This window comes from Rousettus aegyptiacus, unplaced genomic scaffold, assembly GCF_014176215.1.
Source record: "Rousettus aegyptiacus isolate mRouAeg1 unplaced genomic scaffold, mRouAeg1.p scaffold_m13_p_10, whole genome shotgun sequence".
In the NCBI taxonomy this organism is placed as follows: Eukaryota; Metazoa; Chordata; class Mammalia; order Chiroptera; family Pteropodidae; genus Rousettus; species Rousettus aegyptiacus.
Genome location: NW_023416285.1, coordinates 39,682,823 through 39,706,267, shown reverse-complemented (window position 1 = coordinate 39,706,267; position 23,445 = coordinate 39,682,823). Strand labels below are relative to the sequence as shown.

At 36.2% G+C, this 23,445-nt stretch overlaps 2 protein-coding genes and 1 pseudogene across 2 annotated transcripts in view; 2 read left to right on the top strand and 1 right to left on the bottom strand.

The window, feature by feature from the left end:
* FAM13A (family with sequence similarity 13 member A) overlaps positions 1-2,306 on the bottom strand; it is a 250,060-nt gene extending 247,754 nt beyond the window's left edge. The window contains exon 1 of the mRNA XM_036227706.1: positions 2,158-2,306. The gene's annotated coding sequence lies outside the window, so the exon portion shown is untranslated. The remainder of the gene's footprint in view (positions 1-2,157) is intronic.
* A 217-nt stretch (positions 2,307-2,523) lies between these two features.
* On the top strand, positions 2,524-5,881 carry TIGD2 (tigger transposable element derived 2). Its single transcript, XM_016161111.2, has 2 exons — positions 2,524-2,857; positions 3,030-5,881. Exon 2 carries the CDS (start codon positions 3,949-3,951, stop codon positions 5,524-5,526), a length of 1,578 nt encoding a protein of 525 aa, XP_016016597.2. The 5' UTR covers positions 2,524-2,857; positions 3,030-3,948; the 3' UTR covers positions 5,527-5,881.
* Positions 5,882-20,243: 14,362 nt separating this feature from the next.
* Positions 20,244-20,793, top strand: LOC107518918 (annotated as a pseudogene).
* Positions 20,794-23,445: the final 2,652 nt, after the last annotated feature.

Genomic DNA, 23,445 nt, shown 5'->3' with positions numbered 1-23,445 from the left:
AATAATCATAATATATTTTTCTCTTCATGTCTATAAATTACATACTTCAATTGTGATAGTGTGGGCAGAGCATAGTGCTTTAAAGCCTGATAGACCTGGCTTGAATCTGTCACCTACATATAATTCATATACCTTTTTAGCCCTTGTTTTCTTGTACATAAAAGTAACATCTACCTCATAGTACTGTTATAAGGATTAAGAGATTGTATATATATGCAGAAGGAAAGAAATACTGTTGGCAAAATTTCCCAAGGAATGGAATATCTTTTGATTAGAGAATAATGGTAAATTAGAAAAGAATACACAACTGTTCTACATAGCAAAGTGAAAAGAATCTTAAGGTTTCACAAGCAGCTGAGAGGGAAAGACACAGAGGATCCTGATATAGAAAAATGCTGGGGAGAGAAAGGAGAGGATGGCATAGTAAAATGGATTGAAGCTGTGACTCAAATTGAAGAACTGATAAGTTCCCTGAAGCCAACCAGACTCTTAACAAGGATGCCCAAAATTTAATTCTAAGCCCCTCCCCACTCTTGTACTCTAATATAAATATGCCACAGTTACAACTTCTCCCCCGGCCCCCAACATCAAAAAGAAAAAAAATAAATATTCTTGTGTAAAGACAGCTGCTTGGGTAAAGTCTTAATAAATGTCTGCTAAATACAACTGCCTTGTGCGACGTGGTGTTTGAGGAAATCAAGAGATATGGGCTGTTACAGATATGAACTTACACAGAAGATGAAAAGAGAACAGCTCTAAGAGATAAGATACCAGCAAGCTGGAAAATTCAGAAGAAACAGAAACAATGTGCTATCCGAAAGAAAATTAAACCCAAGATATTAGCAGAGGGAGATAAGAAGCAGAGTTCATTTTATTTTAATACCATGGGGCAGAGTGACCCCAGTAGGTTGGAAGAGTAGGGGGAAAGCCAGGCTGATAACATTTGGTTGCATGGCAGGTAGTAAATGTCAGATTCCCCCCTTATGGGAATGAATCATATCAGACACAAGTGTTTTCACATTTCTTATAAATATCAAGAAAAAAGGGCAAACTTTTGAAAGTGATATAAAACTAGCATGAAGTTGTATTTTATGCATAATAGTCAACCAAGACTGAAGAAACTGGTTGATAAAGGAGAGGAAAGAGGGGGAAGATTTATCTTTAGGAAAAGCAGGCATTTGTCAAATAATACATAATTTTACAGCATAACTAGGCGATCAGGGGAAGGCTATGATTTTGAGGAAGGCAATTGAGCAGTTTGGGCAGGAAGTTAAATAATTAGAAGGCTTAAAACCAACATTTCTGCAGTATGAATGCTCAGGTCAGTCCCTTTTGAAACACTCTAACGATATGGCCTTTGCAAATAAATTACGAATTACTACACTACTTTGTGTTAAGGGAAAAGGTTAGACATTTATGTTCAGATGCTAGCGCAACTTAACTCTGAAACTTTTCCATTTTCCAACGTATTATACAAAAGAAGAAAGACAAAAGGCTAAACGCGCTTCCTCGTCGTTAAACAGGTGCTTGCAGGACCAAGGTGCAGCCACTCCCTTCTCCCGGGAAGGCTAGAGAGCCCCGCAGGCACCCGAGTAGGGGAGGGGGAAGAAGGCACAGTTCATCACACAAGCAATTAATGCACTGGCGCCTGCTTTCGCTCCACTTAGAATGCCAAAATAGAAACGTACGGTATCTCCGTTTGAAACAAATCAAGGGAGTCTTTGTCAAACTGCAATTCTCTAATTACTACTGAAAAGCAGCAGGAGTAAAGGGCTGTCAGGAAATTCACGAGAAAGCCTCCCACAGGCTCGCGCGTCTCCCAAGTGCAACTGGTTTTTGAGCAAGGTGAGCTTCTAGAGACTGTGGCTTCAACCCTTGAGCATCCCACGAGGGAGGAGAGACCCATGCCCAGCTTGCCGGCTTCCCGCTGCGTCCCAACCACCCAGGACTTGTTCAGGTGGGTAAGCCCCGGCTCTTTTCCTAACCATGTCCTCACCAGGAGCCAGCCTCTCTGCTTTCCGACAGCAGCCGTGTCCGCTACTCCTATCGTGTCTCACGATCTTTGCTCCCACTAGTCCCGTTTCAGCGGGCGGGCGCTGAGAAGCGCAGGCGCCGCGGCCGCTATTTGTAAACACGCTCCACGTGCGCTCGTCCTACCTTATTTGCATGTCGCTGCCCGCACCTGAGGATGTGTAAGCTTTCTCACGAGCCCTCCAAGGGTGCTATCTTTATTCCATCTGAGTATAAAGTAAGCCTCGCCCACCGAGCCGGGCTATTGGGAGGAAGGCCAAGACAGGTTTAGCTTGTACCGTCCCCTGCTGGTCGTTGAAGCAGCCTGCAGGCTGGAGCCGGCGGGCCATTAACCGAGCCCACGCGGCACCTAGAGTCACAGCAGAGCCCGGCTCCGCCCCTCCCGCGCACCAGCCGAAGACCCCGCCCCCGGGCTGCGCGCGCTCGCCCGCGCAGGCCACGCCCTCTCGTCGACACAACGTTCCTGCGGGGGCGCGCGCGTGCACCCTAATCCCCCGCCTTCCGGCTCCGGCGGCGACGCTCGCTGCTTGCTGCTGCCGCGCCACCGGTGTCAGCGTCCCTCCAGAGACTCCATTTGCTCTCAGGGCGTTCTGGCAGCTTCTCAGGCAGGCGGAGGGCGATGCCCCCGGTCCGCGGACTGGCGTCCCCTGGGCCAAGCAACCGCTCGCTTGCTGGCTTGCTGCGGCGGTGACACCCTGGTCGCCAGCGGCCACGGAGGAATCCGGGCTCCCTCCGCGTGAGCAAAGACGTCCCGCGCTCCAGAGCTCGCCCTGCGGGGAGAGGCCCACGCTTACACGGCTTCTCTCTGACCTCTTAATTTCAGGAGGTAGGCAATTCAGGTCCCGCTGTCACTCCAGATAATGCCTGAAAGCATTATTTGTCGAATTAGCCATCACATTGATAGGAGGCGTTAATTGTCTCAACATAGTTTCAGAATAGATGTGGGTAATACCACAGACTCCGATATTTAAAAAAATGTTTTTGGTATTTTCCTTTAGGTTTCGGAGTCTCCGAGTGCCTACACAGCACCCCACAGGAACTACAGTACTTCTGTTGGCCCATTGAGGATCATCCTTCACCAGGATTATTGTAACATCATTACCGAGCCTTCCACCCATACCCTCTACCATGAGTCCTGATTTCTACCAATGAAAATTTAATGCTTTCTTTAATCATATGACACCACCTCTGGTCTACCCCTTTTCCTTTCCAATTGCTGAATACATTAGGTATAAGTTTGTGTCGTGTTAAAGTACAAAGTTTTCTGCTTGTTCACTTTTGCCTTATTTGCACTGCTCACTTCTGTCCAGCCTGCCTTACCTTGCTTATGATTTCCATAACGACTCACGTGTGTAACTTGTAGAGCAGTTGTTGCCTGAAGAGGCAGCATTCCATACAATACACTGCCTGGAAAAGAATAGTTATGGGATGAGTTTTCCCACTATATTTAACTATATGTCAAGTCCGGAAGTCTTCTCTTAAACTATTTATTCCCCAGCACATTTCCCAAAATACTTAGACCTGAGTTTTAGTTCCTTTAGCAAAGAACCTCACCTGTAATGATGGCAAGACTTGAGTGTGCAATAAGACTGTTTTAGAGACCTTGCTTATACAATATTGGTTGCAGTCTCCATTCAGATTGTAGTTCTTGAAAAAAACCTTAAACTGAATGAGGAAGAGAGATAGAAGCTAGGGTTAATTGGAGCTAGTCCTTATAGAAGGAACTTTGTAAATTTTGAAATAGCAAAGTGAAGAGAGTCACATAGGCCTTGCCTGGAAATTAGCCAGCACAGTATCCATCTAGGTCCTAGGAGAACAGGGGAGGAATTTTAAAACCTCATTTCTGGTCTCATTGTGTTCAAATCTAAGTTGTTAAATATCTTGCTCTAGTCATCTCCTGAAACATTAGACATTAAAATGTTGGGGAAACGTAAACGTGTGGTGTTGACAATTAAGGACAAGCTTGACATTATTAAGAAACTAGAAGAAGGTATCTCTTTCAAAAAACTTTCTTTGGTGTATGGAATTGGTGAATCCACAGTTCGCGATATTAAAAAGAACAAAGAAAGGATAATAAACTATGCAAATAGTTCAGATCCTACAAGTGGGGTATCCAAACGTAAATCTATGAAGTCATCAACATATGAGGAACTTGATAGAGTTATGATAGAGTGGTTTAACCAACAGAAAACAGATGGGATTCCAGTGTCTGGAACAATTTGTGCAAAACAAGCCAAGTTCTTTTTTGATGCTTTGGGGATGGAAGGTGATTTCAATGCATCATCTGGCTGGCTAACTCGTTTTAAGCAGCGCCATGGTATTCCAAAGGCTGCTGGTAAAGGAACAAAATTAAAAGGAGATGAAACTGCTGCCAATGAATTTTGTGGTAACTTTCAGGAATTTGTTGAGAGAGAGAATCTACAACCAGAGCAAATTTATGGTGCTGATCAAACTGGATTGTTTTGGAAATGTTTACCATCAAGGACATTAGCTCTTGAAACTGAGCACAGTACTTCTGGTTATAGGTCAAGCAGAGAGCGAATCATTATCATGTGTTGTGCAAATGCCACAGGTTTACACAAACTGAATCTTTGTGTTGTGGGAAAAGCAAAAAAACCCCGTGCATTCAAAGGAGCTGACCTTTCAAACCTTCCTGTTACTTATTTCAGTCAAAAAAGTGCGTGGATAGAACATTCTGTTTTCAGGCAGTGGTTTGAAAAATACTTTGTGCCACAGGTACAGAAGCATTTGAAATCCAAGGGTCTTCTAGAAAAAGCAGTGCTGCTTTTGGATTTTCCACCAGCACATCCAGATGAAGAATTGTTGAGTTCAGATGATGGCAGAATAATTGTGAAATATTTACCACCAAATGTCACAAGTCTAATTCAGCCAATGAGCCAGGGAGTTCTAGCCACGGTAAAAAGATACTACCGTGCAGGACTTCTCCAGAAATACATGGATGAAGGAATTGACCCAAAATTGTTTTGGAAGAACTTGACAGTGTTGGATGCAATTTATGAAGTAGCAAGAGCTTGGAATATGGTAAAATCAAGTACCATAACCAAGGCATGGAAAAAACTTTTCCCTGGCAATGAAGAGAATTCAGGTATGAACATTGATGAAGGAGCCATTTTAGCAGCTAACTTAGCAACGGTTTTACAGAATACAGAAGACTGTGAACACGTTGACATTGAGAACATTGATCAGTGGTTTGATTCCCGGAGTAATGACTCAAGCTGTCGGGTGTTAACTGATAGTGAAGGTGCTGAGGACCAGTCCAAGCCTGCTGAGCAAAAGCCTTCCAACAAGAGCAGAAAAACAGAGCTGCATCCAGAGAGGCACATTAGCCATAAAGCTGCACTTGAATGGACTGATAATTTACTGGATTATCTAGAACAACAGGATGACATGCTTCTGTCTGATAAACTGGTTTTACGGAGACTTCGAACGATAATAAGAAGAAAGCAGAAGATCCAAAATAACAAAAATCATTGATAGTACTCTTAAGGTTTTCAGTGTATTTGCATCTTTGTGACTTTATCTTCAGTGGGAATTATCTTGCTTGAAGTACTATGGATTTCAAGGCCAAATACATTTTATAAATGATTTTAGGATTAGATGCCATTTTGGATTACTTAAATTACTGCTCTTTAACATCGATCTTAGTAAGTGAGCATTGACATGTAACTTGTCTGTTATCTGTTTCTAATCTGTATTATACTAATTAGATCATAAGGTTCCTGAGGCCAGGGATCTTGTGTCTGTTTTGTGCCTGAATTTCATTGTGTCTAATAAAGGACCGTGCACACTATGGGCAATCAATAAATCTTACTTAAATTGAATTTTTATGGCTTTCTCTGAACTTCAGTTTCCAAACCAAATTATGTTGGGGGTGAGTTCTAATTTCCATGATTTTCCAACCTGCTGAAAATTTTAGAACTCAGCAAAGGTTATGCTACAAGTATTTCTGTGTAAAATCAGAGAACAGGAAAAGTCTAAAACCTTAAATATGGCATTCTATACCAACACTATTTGGGCACTCACCAATTCAGATTGGCAATCCCTGAGTATAATGACAGAAGAGAAATAAGTTAAAATGTCCCCAGGTCTTACATTTCACTCTTATTCCATCTGACAAGGAGAGTGCCTTCATAGTTTTGGAAAGAATGTCATCCCTGTTCCAGAAAAATAGATTTCAGTTCCCAAACCATTGCAATTAGAAGAGGTAAGGGTTAAATTTAGCTGTCATTTTTATCCTTTATTAGTACATAAATATCAATAGTTTTTCTCTTTTAATATGCTATTTAATATTTATGTAACACTTTCAAGCTTACAAAATATGCTTTGTAAAAGCATATTTTTCTGTGAGAAATAGTATAAGCATATATATAATTTGTGGAGCCATCGCATAAACAACTGACTGATGTTAAATAGAACACGAGAAAGGCAATATAGAACAGCATGGGCTGCTGTGTGGCCATAGGCAAGTTACTTAGTCCCTCCATAAAATAGGAATAATACCCGGAGAATGAGTCACTGCCGTCTTTTACAGTGCCTTCGAGCAGACCTCCAGGGTACCTGGGCACCCCTGTTGAAGTCTAGAGCATCGTCTGACTATTAGGAATGCTGACTGGGGTGTCTGCATACATTAGAGGGCAGTGCTGAGTCCCCCAAGTCCCTAGGACTGCAGTGTGTGCTCTCAGTCATCACAGGGAACCATCAGTAAAAACAACAAAACACAGGTGAGGCCTGTCCTAGTTGCAGTTTGGGATAACAGCTCAAAGAGAAATGAGTGCTCTTCAAGTAGCTGAAGGCAGACTTGTGAGATGATGAACTTACCTCAAAAGCAGAAATGATAACTACAAATGCAGTGGGGAGATGGCAGGACTCAGTCACCAAACAGCAACAGCAGGATTAGCAGCAGTGGTGGCAGCAGCAACAGCGGCACCACCTGCACTTTCCCCCATCTAACTGTCAAGTCCTGGGTCACTGGGCCTGATTTGCCCAGCAATGTCCTGATTACCATTGGTCGTCTCAGAGTAAGTATTATAGTGCCCCTTTTACTCTCAAGTGTTTCAGTTTAGAAGTTAGATGGTTACCCTACCAGAGAAGGGAGTTGATCTGCCCAAGGTCACACATTCGCCAGGGGCCAAGAAGTGGGTAGAAGTTGCTTCTCTCAGCTCCAGACAATGTGGCCTAGTGCCCAACAGCATGAGCTCCCTTTACACAGCGAGCCTCTGAGGGCTGGACTGCAATCCTGATCCTACTTCATTCTGGAGCCTAGCATAGCACCTGCCTCCTTGACACAGGTAGGAAGTCACTTATTGAAATTCTGTTTTTCCTAGAGGACAAGGAGTGCTCCCAGTTCATGTGCTAAATGTCTGCTATATGCCAGGCACAATGCCAGGTATTCCACAAATCAGTATCTGTTTTGTGATCCTCAACACCAATCCCGTGAGGTATAATACCTCATCCATTTCAGAGGGAGCCCCCAAAGGGAGTGGGCAGAGACCCAACTGAACATTCCTGAGACTAGGACAGAGGCGTCAGCTCTCGCAGGGTACTGCAGTCTTCTGTTCCTCTATGGACACCCAGGCTATCCATGAGGCACTCATTCAGCCAAGGCCTTCCATAAAACCACTTTTAGCCTTCAGAAATGTGCCGGGTGTGATGTAATTCCATGAGCATTATTCCCCACATGGCCAAATATCACTATAATTCCGTCAGGCTCAGAAAATCCTTGAACAATGCTCCACGTAATTGATGGCACAGTCACCATGAGAGCATCTGTGTAATTCCCTTCTGATCAAAATATCAGGCCTGGGACTAGAGGGTGGATCCAGCTAGGTCTCTGCAGGTCACCAGGGTGGCCAACATCCTTTCCCCATAGAAATCACTGCGTGTGTTGAAGAGGGGTGCAGTGCCAGAGTCCATCCTTATTCCTGACTCCTCACTGTTTCTCCCCTTCAGGGTCACCTTCTCACAGGTCCCTGTCCAAGAACATATTTGTTTAGTATAATTTGGAAAGCCAGAAACAAAAGGTATTATAATGAACTGTACAAAGCATCCTGTCTTCCACATTTATGGCCAACCTAAAAATAGATATGAACATATTGAGTGCAGTTTCTTTATGGAACTTTAAGTGTGATTTATGAATATCCTTAGAACTTTGAACATAGACCTTTGGAGATTATTTTTTAATAGTGATTCTAATAAGATTATCAGCTAGTACTTTTGTAACTACTCAGCTCTCAGGGGGATATGATATATTAGAGTTATTACACAGTTATTAAAGAAATCAGATTTTGGAACATTCAACTTTTTTTTTTTTAAGTTAGAAGAGAGAAATTGACTGTAAGACTCAGCTTCATTAACTTATGAAGGAACCTCTGCCGAAAGTGCTGTTGTTCTCAAGGGAAATCAACATCCGAACTTGTAAACAAATCACATCTAATTTCTTCTAAGACCAATAGACATGACACCTAATTTTTTTGCACATTTCAGAATATATTGATCTTCCAGAACTTATTTACAAAGAAAACACAACTACTTTTGAGCCTAAAACAAGACCAAGTAAACTTAAGGCAAATAGTTTTTCTCATCTACCGAAGCAATTAATTTTTTTAAAAGTCATATGACAGAATAAAATTTTAAAGATCCTTTTTTCTTAATGAGAAATGTCCAAGGTTATGCATATAAACTTGATGTGTTAATTCAAGATGAAAGAGAACCCAGATTTTTTTAAAAGTCCTTTTTGGCTTTAAAAAACCAATTTAAAAGTTGAATTCAATATGAGTTTTGATAATTTATGTGATCTAATCCAAACTAACATACTTTAAGCTATTTCAATATGATAATCACAACACAAAGCTGATCCACAAAGTATGGTTGTATTTTTAATCATTATTGTTATTGTGGGACAATATGTAGGCACAGCATTTCCATTTTCTGTTAATCAGCTTTTTAGAGCCATTTGCCAATTTAGTTTAAACAATCAGGGTTGTTCGTGTCGCTCATTGTATTAATAAGATATTTTACGTATAGCACATAAGAGACCTAAATTACTTTTCTATAAAAACTAGAGAATGCAGCGTTTTTTTCCCCCCTGCACTATCGAGATATTGAGTATTGTAAATTAGACTTAGTTAAATTGGCACAATACATAATAATGTTTCTACCATGAGAAAAAGCTACTGTATTTCATTCATTCTAAAGATACACATTTTAATACCTGTGAAATTAGTATACTTCTTACAATTATAGCATTTTATAATTATACTCGAGTGTTTTTTATCTTTTGAATGCTACATAAAACAATGATGTCTTTTAGAGTCTATGAAATATGATAAAAATTTTGTGTAAATCTTGCATTCTTTTTGAAAATAGAACTAGAAATAATAGCATATATAAAATTTTTCATATAGTAGATTTATATTTATGAAAGCATAATTATATATTACATATGAATATGCAAAAGTTAGATAGTAAAAGGATAATCTAGCTTCGGTAGTCTTATTTCATAATATTATTAATTGCTTATGTACATACACTTATGTTTCACTAATTTAAGAGAAAAGCTAGGGTAATATTTTTAATTACTGAATGTTTTTTAAAGTCATGCTGCTTTATTTCTTTTAAATCTATAAAATAAATCGTAGAGCTATCAAAATGTAGCCAAATAGTGATTTTACTGGCCATACTTCTAAATGATTTGTATGAGAATTGATCTTGGTAAGAAGCTTCTAGATCATTAAAGAATAGCACTTTTTTGTTTACATTTTCTATCCATATAACATATCATAATAGGTTTTTGTTTTTCTGTAATTTATTTAGATTTCCTGAGTTTTTACATAATATTCTTTTTCTGTTCCAGAATCTTATCCAAGAAACCATATGACATTTGGTTTTCATATCTCTTTAGATTCCTATTGGCTATAACAAGTTTCTCAGATTTTTCTTGTTCTTGATCTTGAAGTTTTGAGGAGTACTGTTCAGGTATTTTATAGAATGCCCCTATAACATAATTTTTTATCATTGTTTATGCATTCCTTGCTTACTCTAACATAAAGCAGATTGTGGAAGTGCTACAATTAAAGATACATTATAAGAAATAAAAATATGAGAGAGAGAAAGGTAAATTTTGATGAGGAAGGATCTGGGGAGATTTCTCATCACAAGCAGAGTATAAGCTTGTCCTTGAAGAAATTAATTATGCGTATGGCAGGATGGGGGGAATGAATATGAGGCCATATGATTTCAACCTGAAATTTATTAAAGGTGTAATTAGAAGTAAGTTGTAAAGTTTTGTAGAGGCCTGAGTGTTTTTTCCCCTCATGACACCAAATACCTGTTATCTTTTCCAACACCACTTTTCCAACTCTCTGACATCAGCTTGGTCTCCTACAGTTTTCTGACACTGACTACCCAAAGTCAGACACCACAGGTTTAAGAGCTCTGCCCACAAAACTGTCCTGACTTCAGGTGCTATTTGCAAGTATCCGTCTCCCAGGTTACCCATACTTTCATACGACTTGGCTACAAAGTCAGGGGTTCTGACAATTTTTCCCCCATTGCTATTACAGTTTACTATATAGAATACAAATGACCAGCCAGATGTAGTGATACACAATGTTATTTGCCAATTACATCTCAATAAAGCCTGAAAAAAATGTGCAGATGCTACTGGCATTTAATAGACTTGGAATAGGAATGTTACATGTCTTACAAATAGTGGGAGAGTCCTATAGTATAAAAAATTGAAATGCTCAAAATGTCAATCGCATCTGGTCTTCCTGAATTGATGATCACAAAGGACTGTGTAAGAGAAATAACTCTGGCTTAGAACATAGGAGATTTATGTTGTGGACCTGCTTTAACCCCAGCTGGCTACATGTTCTTTTGAGAGTCCTGGAATCACTCTGGATTTCCATTTTCTCTCTTATAAATATAATGGTAGAAGTCCCTTTCACTACGATTTCTTTGACTTAAAAGTCTAAAGATAATTACTTTACATTCTTGTGTAACAATAATTTAACTCTTCAACAATATCCTTTCCATGTGATAAAGTGACATGTTGTCAATCCATTTATTGAAAGCTACAACAGTGTACAAATATTGGCCTGTAAAATTCAAATACATTTTTAACAAAATTATTTTGTTTTAATTGGAGTAAAAATTTAACAAACTTGAATTCAATTTGTAATGCGAAAATATTCTCTAATTTAATAGATTTATATTTTAATGTATTTCTATTTAAATTGTTATGTATTCTCACTACGAAAGTGAGAATATGTAACAATTAGTTATAATTAATATTATGAATTTTTTCATAAATATTAAATAACACACATGATGAGAAAAGGCCTATTTGACAAGCAAGGCTAATGATCTATTTTTTAAAAAGTTTATCAGAAAATCTGACCATATTTTGAGTCGATCAAATTTAATATTAATAATAATAATAATTACCCCAAATTATTATGTTAAATCTGTAAATTCTCATAAGGAGTTAACTGATGTAAAGCATATTCCTTACATTTATACTGTGAACACCTAAAGTTTAGTTCTTTCGTTGTTATCATAAAACTAATTTTTATTATATAAATAGACTCCTATATAAAGTGAATATTTATTAAACATTCATGTTAAAGTAATAAGAAAGAAAATCCAGTATAATATTTCAACTTTTGCTTTGTTGAAATCCATGGATGAAAAGTTTTCCACATAATATTTTTCCTCTTAAAAAAAAAGCAGTTTGTTGCATGCAAGCTCCTGTTGAAAAAAAGAGTTCATGTGTGCTTCTGAGATGAGGTTCCTTGCAAAAGTATTTTATTCATATTGAGTCAGGAGAGGTGCTATAAGTGTTCTGCACACAGGTATTCAATCCATTTAGAAAGATTCGCTAATCTGTCCTAGCTTTGCAGTTTCATTTTGTGACTCAGAATAAAATGCATAAAAGCCATTACTGAATAAAAATTGGCAAACTTCAAATCTAAAATAGATTTATTTAAAAAAGCTCCCTAAATCTTTGAGCTCCTCATTACAACAGCAACAACAATAATAAAGTAAGTTTTTGTGGCAAATGAGTTAAAATAAGTAAAATCATTTCTTCATCTTCCAGGGCCTTTTTTATCCATGTTACTTTTTAAGTATACGCTTACCATAAAACATAAGATGATACATGGGAGAGTTTTGCATTTTTTGTTTACTTTATAGGAAATAAATTATTTTATTTAATATAAAATGTCCCTTCATAAATCTTGTAAAACTCTAACTTCTAAATAATTGTTTATGTTTTATATCAGTAGTTATTGCTAACAATTGATATTATCAGTCATATCCTTGGCTGGAAAGACTAAATGGTTTTATTTTTTAATCTCTCAGGAAACATAAAGAACATATTTTGGTAGTATGTAGCTACATCAGATTATAAAATATTTTTTATATGACGGATATGAACATGTGGTTCATTCATTTATATTATAAACTGAATTCACTTTGAAAAGTTATAAATTACATTTTTAAATAATAGTTTTCCCCATTATAAACTGATTGTGTGATTATTTTAAAATCTTGAATAATGAAGGTAAAAGTTAAGAAACTATGGGTCATAGCCTATTAAAAGAAAATCAGAGTAATGTTTTGGTACATATTCATCTAATGTTCGAAAATTTTTACCCATGAAAATTAATTAAATTAACATATTTATGCAAAGTAAACCTGGACATAGTTTTAAAATCAAAGAATACTGCCAAGTTTATAACAGCAATCCACTCCTTTTCCTATCTCTGTGTCCCTATCCCCAAATTCAGTAATTATTTTCATCACTTTTTAGGTAGTCTCCACATACAAAGATATCTGCATCCTCTCCCCAGAATCTAGAATATGTTACCTTACATTGTCAAAGGGACTTTACAAATGTGATAAGGATAAAGCTCTTAAGACTGGAAAATTATCCTGGGTTATCTGGATTGGCCCAATGACGTAGCCTCAAGGTCCTTATTAGAGAGAGGTGGGAGGTTCAGAGTCAATTGTAAGAAATATAATGACAGAAGTAAGAGGTCGAGTGATATAAGGAAGAGATCATGAGCCAAAGAATGCAGGTGACCTTCAGAAGGTGAAATAAGCAAGGAAATGGATTCTCCTTGCAGAGCTTCTAGTAGGACACTTATTTATACTTAAGAGTGAAAACCTTAAAAGTGGTGAAAAAGCATTGTCTAAGTAGGCAGATTTATGCCTAGGAGAACTTTACTATATAAAGGGTAATAGATGGGCATATGGCCATTTCACTGAAAACTCCCCATTCGTGACTATTGCTTCATAATAAGTTACCATAAAGTACTGTGGCTTAAAATAATTCTTTTATTTTTCTCAGTACTTTTGTGGTTTAGGAATTCAGGATAGGCTCGGCTGAGCAATTCTCTAGTAGGGTGTCTCAACCATTTGTAGTCAGATGTCAGCTGTGATTGTGGTTATGAGAAGACTCATCAGGGCTGGAGTCTAAAATAGCTCACTCACTTGGCTTGTAGTTGGTGTTGGCTGTTGGCTAGGTGATCAGATGGACTGTCAACAGATCACCTTCTGGCCTTTAGAACATAGTTAAACTTCTTACATGGTGATTGGCTTCCCTTAGATTCTAGAACAAACATACCGAGAGAATTGGATGGATACTTCTTGACTTTTTCTGACCAATCTTCAGAAGTCGCGCAGTATTATTTCTCTTCATCCCATAGGTTGAAGAGGTTCTATTACCACCTGAATTCAGGGGTCGGAATATAGTCTCACTATTCAATTGCAGGAGTGTACAGAATTTGGAACTTGATTATTTTTTCTGTTCCATTGATCTATTTGTCTACCTTGATGCCAATATTGTAGCTTTGTAATAAATCTTGAAATCAGGTAGTTAGTTCTTTAAATGTGTTCTTATTTTTCAAAATTGGACTATTGTAGGTCTTTTACATTTTCACATACATTTTGGAATCAATTTGCCAACTTCTAGGGAAAAAAAAGCCTTCTGAGATTTTGATTTGGTTTGCTTTGAATCTATAGACCAGCTTGGGGAGAACTTACATCTTAATAATACTGAATCTTCTGACCCATGAGTGTAGTATGTTTCTCCATTAATTTAAATCCTCTTTAATTTCATTCTGCGATGTTTGTATTTTTTGTTGTCCAGGTCTTTCACATCTTAGTTAATTTATCTTTAAATATTTCATATTTTTATGCTATTGATTTGTAATTTCAATTTCCAATTGTTCATTACCGGTATACAGAGATGCAATTGACTTTTGTGTATTGATCTTATATGCTACAACCTTTGCTAAACTCGTTTAGCAAACAAGTTAGTGCTAGTAGCTTTTGTGTAAGTTCTATTGCATTTTCCACATTAACACTGATGCTGTTTGTGAATAAAGACAGTTATACTTTTTCCTTTCCAATCTGGATGCCTTTTATTTCTTTTACTTGCCTAATTGCACTGGCTAAAACCAACAGCACAACGTTGAATAAAAGTGGTGAGAAAGGACAGTTTTCACTTAAATTGGAAGGAAAGCATTCTGTCTTTTCCCATTACGCATAATATAAGCCGTAGGATTTTATAGGTGCCCTTTATCAGGTTAAGGAATTTTGCTTCTCTTTTGGGTTGCTGGGATTTTTTTTTTTTTAATCAGTAATGAATGTTAGATTTCATCAAGTGGTTATACTGAGTCTGTTGAGATTATTGCATGTTTTCTGTCTTCTAGTTTGTTTATATGGTGATTTATATTGAAGAATCTCAATATAAAAGTGCGTGTTCCTGAGACAAACTCCATTTGATCATGATATATTATCCTTTTTTTAATAATATTGTCATATTTTGTTAAACAGTTTTGCATTTCTGTTTATGATGAGCATTAACCTCTAGTTTTCTTTAATGCCTTTATTTGTTTTTGTATCAGGTCAATGTTGGCATCATAGAATGAGTTGGGAAATATTCCCTACTTTTCAATTTCTGAAAGAGTTTGTGTAGACTTAGTATTATCTTTTCCTTAACATTTGGTAGAATTCACTGTAAAGCCATCTGGGGTTTTCTTTGTGAGAAAATTTTTAACTATAATTTTAATTTTTAAAATAGTTATGTGACTATTCTCCTTATCAATCTCTTTTTGAGTGAACTTTGGCAATTTGTGTTTTGCAAGAATTTTATCTATGTGTTGAATTTATTAGCTAAAGTTTTAATAATATTATCTCATTTTCCTTTTGATATCTGTAAAATCTCTCGTGGTGTTACTTTTTCCATTCCTGATATTGTCAATTTGAGCTTTCTTTCTTTTTTGTCCTTATAAGTCATATTAGGGTTTTATCAATCTTATTGATCTTCTCAAAGAACCAGCTTTCAGTTTCTTGATTTTCTTTATTGTTTTTCTATTTTTTACTTCATTGATTTCCAGCTTGGTCTTTATTATTTCCTTTCTTTTACTTATTTGGGGTTTAATTTGCTCTTTTTTAATTTTCTATTTTCTTAAGGTAGAAGCTGAGGTTATTGGTTTGAGAGCTTCTTTCCTAAGATAAGCATTTAGCCCTATAACCTTTCCCCTTGGCACTGCTTTATTTGCATCCTGGAAATTTTGATGTTTTCGATTTTGTTCTACTCAAAATACTTTCTAATTTTATTTTTGATTTTTTTCTTTGAAGCACGGGTTATTTAGGAGTGTATCGTTTAGTTACCAAACATTTGAGAATTTTGTAGAAATTTTTTTTTTCATTGATATCTCTCTTAATTCTATTTTGTCCAAAGAACTTCCTTTGTATAAATTGAATCATCTTACCTTTATTGAGACAATTTTCTGGTCCAGAATCTGATATATCTTGGTAAATGTCCTGTGTGTACTTGAAAATAATGGATAGTCTGCTGTTAGGTGGAGTGTTTTATAAATGTCAAGTTATATAAGGGTGTTGCTCATATTCCCTGTCTTTATTCATTTTTTATTCTATCAATAACTGAGATAGACATACTTAAATTTCCAACAATAATTTTGGATTTGTCAATGTACCTTTTTAGTTCTATCAGTTTTTGCTTCATGTGTATTGAAGTTCTGTTATTAGGTGCATAAATCTTTAGAATTTCCCTGCCGTCTTGATGAATGGACCCCATCATCCATAGGAAATGACCTTTTTATCTCTGATATTAGTCTCTGTTTTTAATTAATTAATCAATTAATTAATGTATTTATTTATTTTATACTTTAACATTTATATATATATATATATATATATATATATATATATATATATATATATATAAATTTACACTGTGTGTTCACCTCCCATTAGTTTCTGCTTTTAAATTTGCTTTCTCTGGTATTAATATAGTCACTCCAACTTTATTTTGATTAGTGTTAGCATAGTATATTTTTTCCCATACTTTTACTTAACATATTTGTGTCTTTATATTTGAAGTGGGCTTCTTGTGTGCACCGTATAATTGAATCTTGTTTTTTAATTCAATCTGACCATCACTGTTTTTTTTAACTGGAGCATTTAAATAATTTTCATTTACTGTATTTATTAATATGGTAATGTTTATATGTAAACATTGTATATAATATATAATATACATTTTATATTGTATATATAATCTTGCTATTTGTTTTTCATTTGTCTCCTGTTTTTTATTTTTTCTACTTTTTTTGATATTTTTTGGATTAGATATATTCTTAATCTGTTTTATCGCATTGGTGGCTTACTAGCTATAACTTTTGTTTTTTAGTTTGGTTGTTGCTTTAGGATGTATGCCATATATTTTTAACTTATTATAGTGTATCTTCAAATGATATTACACCACTTTACAAATCGTATAAGAACATTTCAGTGGTGCATTTCCCTTTCCCCTTTCCTACTTTGCACTAGTGTTGTAATATGTTTTACTTGTACTTATAAACCACATGCTACATGTAATTTTGTTTAGTTTTGTTTAGTTATAGATAGTAAGAAATTTAAAGAAAAAATCTTATGTGTTTAACCATAGAGTTACCATTTATAATATTTTATTACTTTGTGTAGGTTTATATTTCCATCTAGAATAATTTTCCTTCTGACCAAAGAACATTCTTTATTATCTCTTGTAAGGTGGGCCTGCTGTTGATGATATTGTTGATGAAATCATATGTCTGAAAGTGTTTCTCCTTCATTGTCGAAATATATTTGGGAAGCTATAATACATTAGGTTGATAGTTTTTTTTCTTTCACCCCTTTAAAGATTTTTCTCTACTTTCTTCTCAGTTGAAATATTTTTGATGAGAGATCTGATGTCATCCTTGCTTTCATTCTTTTGTATGTAACAAGCTTTTTTCTCTGGATACTAAGATCTTATCTTTATCAGAGGTTTAGAGAGTTTTGATTGTGTGCCTTGATAAAATTTTCTTCATGTTTCCTGTGCTTGGGTTGTTTGAGCTTCTTGAATATAAAATTGTGGGCTTTCTTCAGAAAGAAGTACTAATGCCAAAAACTCTTACAGATGAAAAGAGATTAGATGATGCTACAAAATGGTTGACTTGATTAAATAAAGACCAGTTCATTCCAGAGTGTTTTAAATTGTGTTATCATTTGGTTGAGGACCCCCCTGTTACATATAGAAATCGTGTAGCTAAACAGAGGAAGAGTTTGCAACTGTGTGTTTTAGCTAAAGGGGGAATTACAGTAGTGTTTTTAAGAAGTAGTAGGCCTGATTTTGTAGCGTTTTGAAGAAGGCTGCAGCAAGTAGGTACTTAGCAGGCATTTTTCATTACATGAACCAGTTGAACAAGTATTCTCAATATAATGGAGAAACTAGTTTGACGTCAAATGACAACATCCTTCAATTTATAACAATCTGAATTTTTGGACAAATTATATTACAATAGAAAATCTCGAGACTTTCCCACTGTTGCTTGGGCTTGAGAATGCAGAGGATATTATTAGGACTTACGCTTTATTAAAAACAGCTAGAAACCCTATAGAACAAAACGGAACAGTATTCTCTCTTTCTTTCGACACAGGGACGGGAGGCCCTTTAAATCTTCAGTTCAGTCTTAGAACCTGACCTTGAGAGAAGAGCAAGGAATTTGTGAGCTTCAGTCTGATCTTGCAGTCAAGGTGAGCTTTACTGATCTGTCCTTCATCAAGTTCTGCATTTCTGTGAAAGAAGAATATCCCACCGTTCACGGGAAAGCAGCAAACATTTCACTGCAGTTTTCCATTCATTACAAAAGTGGGCAAGCTTTGACTTGTTTAACAATTATTATGTGCAAAGATGAAAATCATCTCATTTCGGTTGGAAAAAAAAATACATATGTGCTTATCTCAAGTTTGATCCAGAATTGGGTAATTGTGCAGAAAACAAGTACAAGTTTCTAGTTATTTTATTCTTTATTTCTGGTTTCAAAAATAACAATTTTTATGGATAAATAAGTACAAGAGAAATTTTAAAAAGCTAACATTTATGTACAGTAATTTCACAACTGCTAGACTTATAGGACTATGTTAGTCTGATTAATTTACTCAGAAAGGAAATGACTTTTTCAAAGCTTTATGTAAAAATCTATCTTAAGGTACACTTTTATTCACATTTTGTTGGCTATGGTTTAGTAGCAGTACTAATTGCATTGTTAATAGTTTTCATGTTGTAAATAACATTAACTAAATCAATTTATAACTTTTATTTAAATTAAATCAACAAAGCCCAGCTTTAGAAAAGCAAATCACTTTTTTTTTGCATAAACCAGCTATTTAACAGAATTTTTTAATTTTTGCTATATGTGTATATTTATAACTTATGAGAGGGAACTGTGTAAGATATTAATTTCAAGAAAGATAAGCTAAGCTTAACTTCTTTTTTCAAGGAAGTTTGAGTAAGAAGTCATTTTAATTTTGAATAGGGGGAAAACACATAGCTTACCTTATTAGCTACTCGTAGGGTAGACTTTTATGATAAACATTTAGGTCTTAGGTTTGGTGGTCTTGAGAATGTGCCTTGAAGATCTCCAGCTACAGGGAACTTAACTGACCAACGGCCCAGCTGCTGTTCTCTGAATTCCATCATTTTGTTGGTGCTAAGACCAGACTTCCCATGCATTGCTCCGAGCTGGTGATGGAGTGCAGCAGGAATACTGAAGCAGGCCGATACCTCGATGTCGTCAGACTCCTCTGATGGCCAACATTGGCTCAAAGACGCCCTGACCGATCTGCAGACTTATGAGAATCTAGAACACTGTCACCCAACCTCCTCTCTCCTTCACACAGGGTTGCACATGCTTTGTGGTCTGATGGCTTCCCCAGTCTTCCCAGTCCTCTTCTCCGTTTTCTCTCAAAGGTGTTCCCTAATAAAGTCCTTGCATGTTTAATGCTGTCAAGGTGTCTTGGAAGACTTGGGCGAACACCCTAGAGATGGTTAAAAAAAACAAGCAGGAAGTAAACAGGAAAGCTAAATTTTCTCCGTCTAACACTACCAACTAATGTTAGACTTGGTGTCTTTTGTGGGAAGAGAGAACCACACAAAAAGACTAGTCTAATAAATTTGTAAAAATAAATGGAGCCACTTTTAAACGGGGTTGGGGCTGCCATCTCAGAGGAACTGCCTTGTACATCTTGTTCCTCATGTCTGGAATGTCAAAGCAGGGAAAAATAACCTTTGGACTGGGCCTAAAGCAATACCATATCCCAAAGAACTGTTTGCAAGGAAAACAAGAAAGCTGATATTGTGAATACTGGACCAAAAGTTAAAAACATTGTTTAGAATTAGCATCACTACGTTAGCTTATTTGAACCAATAGAAAGGCTTTTTTTCTATTGATATAATTGTTCCTTTCCCTTTTTCACAAATACCACTTGCCTTTGTCTCCTAACTGGAGCACTATGTGGGTTTCTGCCTACATCAATGCTTCCTAAAATATATTCGTTTTTTTTTTTTTAATCTCAAATAAATGCTTCTTGCCTCTCACTTTCACCTTTTATTTTTAGGTAAACAAGTTATTTACCATATTGACAGAAAAAGGTCATTCTCTTCTTCTGTGACAATTACTAACAATTGTTATTGGATTATTATATCTTTAACTTACATTAACATTCTGTGATTTGTAGATATGAGAATATTTATGTAGGAGTTCCTTGAGACGTTAAAAATTATTTCAAGAATTCCTTCAGGGTATAAATATTAAAAGTGAGCTCTTCCCATAAGCAGTCTGAGGTGACCTCTGCAAATGGTTCGCTATTCACTTGACCCAGAAACCCCACAAAATCATGCAAAACTAGAGGTTCAAATTTTTGAGTTCACTTTAAGAACACTTGTGAAACTTCCCAGGCCATCAAGGGTATGCATATCTGAAAAGCCACTAAGTATCTGAAGGACGTCGGTTTACGGAGGTGAAGTGTGCCACTGTGTTATTACAGTGGTGGCGTTGGTAGGTGTGCCCAGGCCAAACAGTGGGGCTTGACGCAGGGTCAGTGGCCCTAAAAGAGTCCTAAATTTTTGCTGCACATGCTTAAAAATGCAGAGAGTGATGCTGAATGTAAAGGTTCAGATGTAGATTCTCTGGTCATTGACCACAGGCAGGTGAGCAAAGCTCCCCAGATGCGGTGAAGAATCGACAGAGCTCCTGGGAGGATAAGCCCTACCTGAGCTCTCCCTGCCACACTGAGACGATCCTCACTGAAAAAGAGCAGATTGTTCTCAAACTAGAAGAGAAGGTTGCACAGGAGAAAAAGGTATCCCAAAAGAAAACGAAGAAACAACATATGGCTCGGGAGTAAATTCAGCATCAAATAAATGCTATTAAACATAGATGCAAAAAATATATATTAAAAACAAGTACTCTAGGCTATTTCTGACATGCGTCAACTCAATCTCATTTTATTTCTTGATTCTCTAGGTGTCATATTTTGCATCAAAGCTGAAATATTCTGCTCCCACTTTGTAGCTTAAAGTAGCTGAATCTAATTCTTGCCCACTCCAAAAGCCATTTCCTGTGTTTCCTTCCACCTCTCCCTTCATGTGATCTATGGGGACTCTGATGGAGTTTAGCTGTCCTGAAGAATGAAAAGGCTAGATTCTAGTCCTAAAGGACTTACAAATTTTTTTACAAGGTTATTAAAACAAAGTTTATGTAAAGAGGTAATATAGAATTACTGTTCACAGATTTAGAAAAGAAAAAGCAATATTTGGGTTTTAAACATGGGGCAGGGAAATCTTACTTGTTACAATAGGCACTCAAGGTTAGGGCTATGAGAGGAGCAAAGTATGGTATTGAAGGACATCCTGCATTGGGATCAATCTACTTGAAACCTGGCTTTATCACTAACTGCATGATGTTTTTCGCAAGTCACGTTATGTCTCTAGTTTCCTTATCTACGAAAATAGGAATAACAATACATGCTCAGAAGAATTATATGCAAAAATATACATAAAGTGCCTGGCATAGTGTAACCACTCAATTAAGGGTAGTTCTTATTATTAGTAAGGATAATTTCATACAATTTCCTCTCAGTGCTATTCTGTAGAGTCACTTTGTATCTTGCATTGAGGTTAAGTTCTTTTCATGAATTAACTTATATTGTTATCAAAGAAATACAAGAAAATGTGTGTGTGTGTGGTGGGGGGTGGGGTGGAATCAAGATTCTGAGGCTCTTCCAGTTCAGCATGTACATTTTCATTTAATGGCCTACTTGAAGTCCCTCATGTCACTCTAGCTCTCCATGGTGTCCTCAAGTGTAGAGCTTCTCCATTCATCTTCTCCAGAGAATAAATGTTGTAGGGGAGAAGAAGGGATAGGAGGTTATGGGAGGAGCTAGGGGTACCTGATTCCTTGCCGGGGTAGGAGAGGAGGCCTGGCCACACGAGCATTTTGTGTGCAACTTTTCTGTCAGTCCTCCATTTTCAGATCTTGCCCCACTCCCTTCTGAAGTAGTTGGTGCCTCCACTGCTGATCCTCCACTTGCACAAGGCATTTTTATTCATATAATTCAAAATAAAATGTTTAAAATGAGATCATGTATGAGCACTTTATGCTTTGATTAATCCAGTTTCTTTACCTCATTTAATCCTCACAATAGTTGAGTAAAATAGATATTGTTATTATCCTCATTTTACTGATGAGTAAACTTGAGCTTAAAGGGGCTAAATAACTTCCTTAGGTTACACAGTGGCAGGACAGGACTTTGTGATTTTTTTTCACCACTGTACTCTGAGTGGGAGGGAGCTCCACTTAGTTAACTCAAACACTTAACAGACTAGGATCACAATTGCCAACAATTAAATAGCTCTGTATATAAAAATAAATGAATTAAAAAATAAATGAATAGCTCTGTATTACCTCTAAAAGTAAATTCCTAGCTCTGAGAATAAACAAAATGTTAGGGCCAATAAGGGGGAGGAAATGGAGAGAAGAATATTTTGTACTTGCTACTGACATGCAAAATAGAAGACTATGATGACAGTCAACTTACAAAGTTTTATGAGCATCTAGGTAAGAATTTTTCTCAAAATATATTTGGACTCAATCAAACTGGTCTAATGTTGCTGTTTTCTGGATTGAGACTTAGAGAGGTAGTTATTAGAACTACTTTTTAAAAAGTGTCCAGTTTTATTTTAACAAATGTCACAGATTTATCACATTAATGAAAATCTCTTTGTATACAGGCAATCTATTCTAAAACTAGTAATGTAAATATGCGAAATCTGCCAATAATGGTAATATTATCATAACAGCTAAATTTCTCATTAAAAACAAAAACCTCCTCTCCCAGCTCCTCCTTCTGACCCAACATTACTTTAAGATTTATTTCAGTTTATATTTTCAGACCACAGCTTCTATCAGCTATAGAAAAAAGAAGACCCAAAACCTCAAATGATATCCAGACCAGCTATTATAGCTTATGAATACATTTTTATATGTTGACTTTTTATATTTCTAGTTGACAGAAACTGTTTTATGAACAAAGGCATCATTTATTGAAAAAATATTTTTATCTACATAAAGGCTTACACATTAAGCCTTTAATGTGATTACCTCATGCCTTTACCATTAATGAGACAAAGTTTTTTCCTGTTATAAAACAAAATGTTATTTGTTTGAGATCAAGTAATAGAGTTATTCCACTCAGGAAATGACTAAGTGGTTTAACTGGGTATGTGTTCATGTTACAATGATTAGTTTCATTTTATAATACTTTCTGCATGCATTTACATGTTTTAAAAAGTCAGCAATATAATAACAAACTACTTATAATGAGCTATTGAAAGAAATATGCAGAGTATAATATTAAGTATTTCCTTTAGAATATAATTTAGAAAGCACTTTTGGATTTAAAATATAAATTCTCTAAAAATACCTCTTATTAGGTGCATTCGGTTGGAAAAATATTATGACCAGTTTGGTGACTTTGACATGTTCCATTTTCTAAAAA